The 9,677-nt window shown below is 40.8% G+C and overlaps 1 protein-coding gene across 1 annotated transcript in view; it reads right to left on the bottom strand.

The window, feature by feature from the left end:
* Window positions 1–2,328: 2,328 nt before the first annotated feature.
* The window catches only part of fam13a (family with sequence similarity 13 member A), a 49,399-nt gene continuing 42,050 nt past the window's right edge, over window positions 2,329–9,677 (bottom strand). The window contains exons 16-25 of the mRNA XM_061088305.1: window positions 8,843–9,059; window positions 8,623–8,764; window positions 8,222–8,303; window positions 7,927–8,132; window positions 7,438–7,521; window positions 6,903–6,998; window positions 5,950–6,033; window positions 4,803–4,999; window positions 3,721–3,822; window positions 2,329–3,600 (exon numbers count right to left, since the gene is read on the bottom strand). Of these exons, the coding sequence (XP_060944288.1) occupies window positions 3,477–3,600; window positions 3,721–3,822; window positions 4,803–4,999; window positions 5,950–6,033; window positions 6,903–6,998; window positions 7,438–7,521; window positions 7,927–8,132; window positions 8,222–8,303; window positions 8,623–8,764; window positions 8,843–9,059 (1,334 nt within the window). The 3' untranslated portion in view covers window positions 2,329–3,476. The remainder of the gene's footprint in view (window positions 3,601–3,720; window positions 3,823–4,802; window positions 5,000–5,949; window positions 6,034–6,902; window positions 6,999–7,437; window positions 7,522–7,926; window positions 8,133–8,221; window positions 8,304–8,622; window positions 8,765–8,842; window positions 9,060–9,677) is intronic.

Raw genomic sequence — 9,677 nt, 5'->3', positions numbered from 1 at the left:
GGACAGTGTTAGAATTACAAGTAGAAAGCTGATTCTTTTCCCCCGCTCAGCTGCTGTTTGAACGATTAGTCATGAACGCAGCATCAGCATAATTAGCTATTAGCTTAGCACAAACTCTGGAAAAGGGGGAACCACCAATAGAGCTTAAGTTTCTTTGCTGCCACTAAAATACATTTTTATTTTACTTAACATGTGTTATTTTAGTAGCTGTTCACTTTTACTCCACTACAGTTATTTGCCTGCTTTGGTAATTTGTTAATTTACAAATTTAGAGTTTTTCAAACAAAAGATGAAAAACTGTTAAAATACTTTCTTTGTTGTCTGTTAAACTGTTGAACAAATTCACAAGTGTGGAACTGACCTGATTTGAAGATTATTTGGAAATTATTTTAATAATTGTTATTTTTTTTAAGTAAAAAAACTTCCAGCCTCTCAAGTTTGTTTTGGTTGAATTATTTCACAATTTTAAGATTTGGAATGTTGATCATATTTGATAATTTGAAAAGTTCTACAGTCAATGACAAAAATATCATCAACTTGTTTTACCTCTGATACTTTCACTACATGTTCCTGCTTAACCTTGAGTATGCAGTACTTGTAATGGATTACTATAACAGTGTGGCACTTCCTTGTGTGTTGGCCTGGCAACCGCTTAGCTCAAAGAACACGTCAAAACCAAAATTGTTATTTTATTACTCAGGGTTTGTTTGTGGGAGTAAAATAAAGGAGACATAAATATTAGTTAGTGAAGCTCAGAGGTGCTGGTCGTGGATTTAGTTACTTTGGACAGAGACAGAGTTTCTGCTAAGCTAAGCTAACTGGCTACTTCCTGTCAATCTCCTCATCGCTCTCCACCAGGAAGTTAAAAAGTGAATTTCCTCAAAATGTCTTTAGAAACTTAGTGTTTTGTCCATTTAAAGGAAACAAATAGGAGTAGAGTCAAAATATTACGAGAATAAAAGTCAATATTATGAAGAAAAATCCTTCGTGATGTTATGTGTGATCTTAGGTCACATGTCATTTTAGTGTTCAAAACAGTTTCCTTCTTTCCTCAGATTTCTATGTAAATATTATGATTTTTTACTCTTTATTACTTTATTTATATTTTCTTATTTCATTCATCTTTATATTGGAAGTTGTATTTTATTATTATTTCATACATATTTTTTATTATCATTAATTGGGATTTTTCTCATATTCATATTTATCTTTGGAATGGTCCTTGTTTGCTGTATCTATTGATTTTATCTTTATTCTTGTAATATAACGACTTCTGATAATATGCCTTTCTTCTCAAGTTCAAATTCATTCTCATAATATTAAGACTTGATTCTCGAAATCTTTGCCCAAATACTCCGACGTAAAAACGAAATATATCTAAAAATGAACTATACTAATTGTAATAATTAGCTGTTTCCAAGTTGCAGGTAATGAAATTTGTGACATTAGTGTCAGGATGACACCTACAGTAGTTAGCAGTGTGGACAGGTAAACTAATAAATATATCAGATATAATGAATATATACAATTATTCTAAAACGCCCTGATGCTGTATTTATTCTCAAACCTAAATTTTGTGTGTGAAATGGTCTTGCATATAGCCTATATATTTTTGAATATATATATTTCATAAATGACTTGATGTGATGATGGATCCGTTTAGCAATAACAACCTGAAGCAGCCCGGTCGTGTAGTGACTCGGGTTCTTTCCTGTAAATCTCTTCAACATTTCATTTGGTTGCTTTGACTCCGTTCTACATCTTCTGCACGTTCTTCACCTTCAGTCAGTATTTGTATATTTAAACCTGATGATTTTTCCTCCTGCAGATTTTTTTAATCCTATGCAACTGTTTGTGCAGCCATTGAATCTCACACTTCCTCATGTGCTATGGATAATATCACTTGTTCACAATCCACACAAAGCTCTTCTGTTTCAGCCAAGTTTTTCAATTAAACAATAAAAGTGTAAACAAAAGAAGTTTCCTACATTTCTGCCTCAGTGAGAAAAACTCGGTTGAAAAGTGCGATTTTATGCTCCGTTTGGTTTTATGCTCATTATCTTAACATTGTTTTTATCTTTTTACAACTTTTGCTTAACAAACAATATGTAATCCCCCCCATGTTTTTTTCCTCTTGCTTGACGCAGTTTTGATTTTAACAAACTCTTTCTATAGTTTTAGAAATATCAAGACATGAATACATCATTTTATACACTAAACTACGTCATTTAAGAAAATAATTATTAAATCAATCAGTGATGAACAGCTTCAGCCCCAAAACCAGTTCTCACCTACTCACTCACACAAAGAAATGCACACAGCCCAGAGTTCAGTAAAAATATGATTTCATTCATAATATGTACAAAATACAAATACAATTTATGTACTAAAATGTACACACTCAAAACTCATTAAGCCTTGCCAGTGTTTGAATTCAGCAAAAACCAAATTCACACTGATAATCATCCATTTTGGAGAAAAAAAAGAAATAAGTACTTGCTCACAGAAATGTAAACATACATAGTGATCAGTATTTACAGAAGAAGAGAAGGAGCTCTGGAGAGAAGGAGGAGGAGACGCAGGAGCGACCACCTCCGTCCTCGTCTCAGAACAACCTCAGTTCGGAGCTCAAACATACCAGTGATTCAAGAAGAGAAAATAGCTTATTTGACACAAAGGAAATGGGCGGAAAAACTTGTCAATAGATAAATATACAGTCAAATGTTTAGTTCTGTACCAGTGACCAAGAAAAATACATTTTTTTATTGAATATAATGAACCAGTTTGGTTCGGTTTGTTCTCTGAGTGTCTTTGGGTCGTGGGGGAATTAGAAACCACTTCTTTTAGTGAGCAAAGACTCAATTTAACTTCCAGAGAAGCAACAGTAGATTATTTCAGACATCATCATATAACGGTCCGAACGGAAATAAAGAAAGTGATCGGTTCAGAGCGAACTGTTCAGCCGATTGAAGTTTATACAAGTATAGTAACGTCTCCCTTACAAAAATAATACACAACTCTTGATCTTCGCAAAATCTTTCTTTTAAAAATAGCAGGAATTTTCTATTTAATTTGACTTACAAGTTATTTATTTTAAGACTTCTACAGTAAAGCGCGCGGAAAATAACTTCTGTTCAGATAAAAATATTCAAATGAATAGAAATAAATTATTAGCAGTACAGGTGTGATCAGGTTATGTGTGTGTGTTCTGCTGAAGTCTCTTGTGAAGGTGAAAGAAGTTCTCAGATGAAGCAGTGGACGTCATGGCGGCTCTGGATCAGTCGTGGGTCGGCAGCTTCCTGCTGCGTCAGGAGGAAGACGCCAGCTGTGCTCGACAGAACGGACGAACAGGCTGCGTCCAGAGACACGAGCAGCGCATATGGCGGCAGAGAAGGAAAATCTCCTGCAGCGGTGAGATGTGTTTGTGTGTGTGACACTAAACAACGGTCCGTCATTTATTTCTTTTCCGTTTTTCCTCAGATGAGCTTGGACGACCCTCTCTTGCTGATGAGGACTTCCAGCAGCCGCAGCTTGGCTTTGACGTGCTTGTATTCGTTGTACTCCACTGCCAGCGGGGAGCGGTCCTCCTTCTGCACATTCCTATGGGAACAAGTCGTGGGCGGAAGACAACAGACTTTGAGAATCGGGTTCAGCTGTGTAAAAGCCACCATTCATTAAGGTACCGGATCTGAAAAAAACTCTTCTTCTCCTCTCTCTCACCTTCCGTTCTGTCTGAAGAACTGCTCCTCGAACTCTTTCAGGTCTTTGCGGATCCTCTTCTTCTCCTCTCTGGTCTCCTGCAGCTGCTCCACCAGCTCCGGCCTGTGACACAGAGAGAGAGGACATATTTAAATATCTCAAATTAAAATAGTTAAAGGTGATGAGACAGTGGTGGAAGAAATACTCGGATCCTTTAAGTACCAATATTGCCAGAGAACAAGTACTGTAGTACTAGTATTTTAAGCAAACATGTACTTTAAATGTCAAAAATTTTAACTATTATTTGAGCAGAAATGTCCTTTTAACTGTGTTATTGCTCAAATCATTATTAGATTATGAATAAAGATGCATCAGATTCTAAATATTGAATATCAAGTTCAATTTGGGGTCATGAGATGATTAATGGATGAGAAAAGAAGAATCAAATATTTACAGGCTTTTCTATCATTTTAGATTTTTAGGCTGAAATATAAGATAAACTGAGTGATCAAAAGTTACTTGGATAGAAAAATAATAAATAAGTTTATATGGCTTTTTGCAGATGTCCCAAACCAAGACGTTTGTAAATTTCTGATTTAATCCTAAATAATCCATAAAATTTCATCAGCTTAAAATGTGTTTTATGTGTTCAATATTAATCTAAAAATTAAATAGTATCTTCAACGATCAAATAAATGTTGTTCTGCAACTACATTTGCTGCTGAAACAGAAGAAGTATAAAACACGTGAATGTTCCATTGTGCCTCTTCTCTCTCTTCAGTCACTCACATGCTGGCATGCTTTTTTGGTAAAGAAGTTACTGTGTTTTACAGTTAATTTAATAGAAAAATAATTAATACATTTTTAAATTACTAGTTTAATCTTAAATAATCATTCAAATTTTGGTTTAGATATGTTTTCTTTGTTAAATATTAATGTAAAAATTAAATAGTATCTTCAACCATCAATTCAATGTTGTTCTGCAACTTTTTGTTTCTGAGATAGAAGAAGTATAAGAATGAGGTGGCATTAAATGGAAATATTCAGATAAAACACATGTAAGTTTGTGTCATTGTGCTTCTTCTCCCTCTCCAGTGACTCACATGCTGGCGGAGTGCAGGTTGGACAGCCTCATGTCCGTTGTGTTCTGAGACGGCGAGAGCTCGTCCACTGGCGAGATGAAGCCGTCCGCCTCCTCCTCCATGTGGTCGAGGAAGCCCAGCGTGCTGAGGTCGGGCCGCACGGTCACGGTGAACTGAGTCCTGGAGTCGCCGTCGTCCTCGGAGCCGTCCTCCTCCTCCTGCAGGGACAGACACACGCAGGTTAGACGCCGTGCCGGGAACGCCAGCTGACGGCCGCACCTCACCCGGGCTCAAACGCTCCCAGTGCATGATGGTCGTGCATTGTTAGTCATCAATCATCGGGGGAACAGCATCAAAATGCACTTCACTGGTCCTCGTGTGTGATTCTTTGCTCATTAGTATTAAAATGTTCATGGATTTGATGAGCGAGTGGAAAACACACAGTTCAATGAGAAAATGACCAGTTTCAAACACTCTGTTAAATAATGAGCCGAGATTTGGTTTCACTGCAGATGATCACAGTTAACGAACCTGAAGGATCGATGGGATTCACTAAAACTTGGGTCTTATTTTTGTAGATTGATTTAAATTCTAAACCTTCGATAAGATAAAGAAGTGGATCAATTCTTATTTTTACAGATAAGCTATGTTGAAGTATTATGTGAATAAATCGTGATTTATATATTTTCAAAGTAGTTGCATTTCAAATACTATTTCTACATGTTTGGCAGCTGCAGAATGTAACACAAGTTGTCTTGGTTACAGATCAATATTTTGCAAGTCATGATTTGTCTATAACTGATGGTAACTGATAGTGACTGCTTGTCCTTTTCAAAATAAACACTTGATTGCTACACCTCTGTATATTAGACACGGCCTTTCCACATGAATGTTAAAAATAAGACCCAAGCTGATTTTCTAGCGTTTTCTATTTCTATGTTTTCATCGTGATTCAAACATCATGTCCATCCAGCTACTGATTCCACATTTCTACAGATGCCTCTCTACTGTGGCAGGAAACAGGCAACCGGCCAATCAACAGGCAGCAATCAGGTTCATTAGAGGGGGGGTTTCAACGGGGAGGGGGAGTTGGAGGGTAGTAGGGGAGGGGGGGGGCGAGTAGGGGGGGAGCTGACGACTGATTATTGAAGCAACGGCAGCCCTTCACCTTGATGTCATCGAAGAAGAGCGCGGTTTCGCCCTCGATAATGGGCTGAAGCAGCGGCCCTCTGCGCTTGCTGGAGGGGGAGCCCTGTGGTGAGCGTCAAGAAGGAGGAGTTAACCACGCTGCGACGCCCACAACCAGAACACGCCTCACACCACCGACCTCGGACTCTAAACCGCTGTTTCACTCATTTACTTTCTATGCTTCAGATTTTAAAAGGCAAGGATGGCGACAACGTAGATGCTGACGTTACAACTTCTAATGCAGCATAAAACCGAAGCTTTAAAGCAAAGTTTTTATAAAATAGTAAAAACATAGGCAGGAAAAAAGATCGATGATTGTGCCTTTGACTGAAGAAACACCGCACCTGACTTTATAATAAAAACACTGCACCGTAACCTTTTCAGAATAATCTATGACCTCTGTCCCATTTTGCTCGATGAGGATTAGAGGCGGTGCTTTATATAATACTGTTGGTCCACAACGCAGATCATAGCTTACGTAATAAAAATGGTTATTAAATCGTTACGTATAAAGAACAGTGAGAAGAAAGCGGTTACACTCCTCTCTCACAGGCAGAATTATTTCTCGTAACCTGAAATAAATATTCAAAGTCTCATGAATAATCCTGAATGTAGTCTGAGCCAGCTTTTCATTTTCTGACCCTCTCTCCACCACGCGTGTGTTCACTTCCTGTGAACTCGCTCTGCCACCTATGAGCTCCTTTACCAACGGATGATCCACAGAAAAAAACTAAAGCTGGACTTTAGAGAACTGGAGCGATGGATAACACGTCTGTGGCACGGCTGCCTCGGGAACTGGGATTACGTGTCTGCCAGCGCGTGGGCCGCGGTGCGATGATCTGCTGCTCGCTTGTCGGAGAGCGGCGGGACAAACGGGCAGCTGTGGAGGAGGAGGAGGGGAAAAAGGAAGGGAGGTGAAGATGGGATACTTACAATGACGGGGATGGTGGAGGCTCTGCACAGGATCTGCTTGACCAGGCGATATCTGTCGTACAGCGGCTTCATGATTTGCCTCTCACTTTTGGTGACCTGAGGCGGAAACAAACGCACCTTGTTAGCTAACTAGCTGCAGCGCTAACATGAGACAAAATGACAGCTAACCCACATCGGCCAACCACAACGCTGCAAATGTTCTTTGGAGCGTGAAGGTCATCGAACACAAACCACTGGGACTCGCAGCGTGAGGGGGTGGGGGGGGGGCGGAGGTGACAGGAAGGTCAGCTGCACTTCCTGATATACAACAATGCTCGTCGGGATTTGACAACACAATTATTACAATTGGTCTGACATCAAACAAAGAGCGGGTCCCTCTGGTTCAGTTCTGGGTCACAATCGAGCGTTTTTTCTCTCTCTCTTTCTCTCTCTCTCTGTTTTGGCCTCCGATGCCAGGAGGAGATCAGGATTATGGAGCGTGCTGTGTGTTTGTGAGTGGAGGTGGAGGTGGAGGTGGAGGTGGAGGTTTACTTACTGGTCGACCGTGGATGCTCTCGTAGTGGAGGAGCGCTTTCTGCAGGGCGACCTTCTCTGCTCCGATCTGCTCCCGGGTCATATCCTGTCGGCAGCGGGCAGGAGGTGAGTCAGCACATTTTTAGAAATGACCCGAGTTCATTCTCAGTTGCTTTGTACTTGTACATTCGTTCCCTAACATCTCATATTGTATATATGATTTGTGTGTTTTAAATTTCCTTGGGTTATTATTGTAGCTTTCCTCATTTATGACTTTACTGATATTTCTATTTTCACTTTCCCCTTTGCTGCAGTTAAATGGCAAATTCATAACCTATCGTATCTCATCTCATCTTAACCTTAATCCTTACGTCTAAAACTCAAACTAGTACTCAATAGTCCCCGCCCACACACATTAACATTTCAGCACCATCATAAATTCAAACCCTTCTGCCCTAGAGACATGTTTTTCATCCATGCGTGCGGGTGGGTGACGTGGACTGGGTTTTACCTTGATGTCCTCGGGCCGGTTCACCTCCTCCCTCTTCTCCTGCAGCTTCTTCAGAATGCTCTCCAGCGTGCTCTCCACCGGCGGCTTCGGCACCTTCTCCTGCTGCGGCTTCTTCTCCAGCTGAGAGCCGAAGCTTTTGGGCAAAGTGTTGCTGCGTTGACGGGTCAGCGGCGGCAGGTCCTCCTCTGACTTCATCAGCTTGCTCTCTGTTGGGGAACAAACTACATATGAGATTTGTTCTTTTTTTCCAATCGTCTCGTGAAAGATAAGAGCTTTGAATATTTTTGTGTCTTACCTTTGAGCTCTCTGCGAACTTTAGACAGTTCAGTTTGCCACCTCAGCACTTCTGGGTTTGCAGCTTTGTCACTGTGGGAGGGCTGGATGGGGAAAAAAGAAATGAAACACATGAAAAACAGATTTATCCTTCAAAATAAAACAGCAATGAACATAACTGTTTTAATTCTGAGCTGTGTGTGGGATAATCAGCCCCTTCATAAGGAAATTGGTCTTGTAAACAAACAAGTGCAGAGCTCTACTCTCTATTTTCAATTCATTCCAATGAGTCATCACTCTCTACTCAGGCAGTGGATAACCTTGTTTATGGTCTGGAAATAATTTGAGTCACATTGCGTCTCAGTGAGCATCACATCGTTGGTTCTTCTCGTGACGACAAACCGCTGTTTTTTTATGACTCACCCTGTACTTTCGCTCATCTTCAAACTTCTCCTCAAATCGGTGGATCTTCTTCTTCAGGATGTGAACCCTCTTTGTGAGCTGAGCCGAGGTCATCTCCTCTTTCTCGTCGTCGCAGGAGCCGAGCGATGAACTCCGTCTGCGACTGAAGAGATAAATAACGTTAATGTTACTCTCCCTGTGCTTGCCTCTCTGACATACAAAACCCAGACACGTGTCCTACCTGACAAACGAGTGTGCGTTGGGCGGTGAGGGAGGAACTTCGGTGTCGTCCAGGTACTGCTGGCAGTGTCCGTAGGTGTAGAAGCGAGGGGACAGCATGGGGTCGCTGTTTTCCTCCAGCAGCTGGCGGATCATTCGCCCCCCCGCGTGAGGGGACGGCCGAGCTTCCTCGCGGTCCATGCTCTCCCTCTGCATTGATGAGTACGCTGGGACGGGTTCTGAAAAACACAAACACACATGCAATTGAAGATCATTGAAGGATCATCTTCATCATTTTCTTCCGTCTATATTTTCTGCAAATGAACAAATCTATTGAATAGCTTTAGATTATTTTGTGTTAAAAAAAAGAGAAATCAGTTAATTTACAAAACTGGGTTATTTTGTGAGCAAATCCAAAACAGACCCTTCACTTTCCTATTTAACTCTATTGTTGGTGTGTTTTGAAAAAGTTAAGAGTAAGACGAAAACAAAAGCCGGGCAACAGAGTTTCAGACACATCTAACATTATGCTCGATTCTCATCGTGGATCCTCTCCGACTGTGTGAAAGTCACTGGGCTCTTTCTCTAAAACCTAAAAACTTCATCTGGGACTTGACAGTCTCTGATGTGCTGAAGCTGTGGGTTGGAACCCCCCCCCCCCCCCCCCCCCCTCGCTGTTCACCCCTGGTTACAGTCTCCACTCTGGCAATAATTATGTCTGGTGAATATAGTCCTGCAGATCCCCCTGACAGTCCTCCGGCTATTAATAAAGTCTTGCTCTCTGTGGGATAATGTCAGGGCGCGACCCATGTTGAGAGGCACAGTAATGAGTTAGTGATTTAGTTTCCACTCAGCGT

Source organism: Limanda limanda, chromosome 2, assembly GCF_963576545.1.
Source record: "Limanda limanda chromosome 2, fLimLim1.1, whole genome shotgun sequence".
NCBI lineage: Eukaryota > Metazoa > Chordata > Actinopteri > Pleuronectiformes > Pleuronectidae > Limanda > Limanda limanda.
The sequence above is the reverse complement of the archived record's forward strand: the minus strand, read 5'-3'. Positions and strand labels throughout refer to the sequence as shown.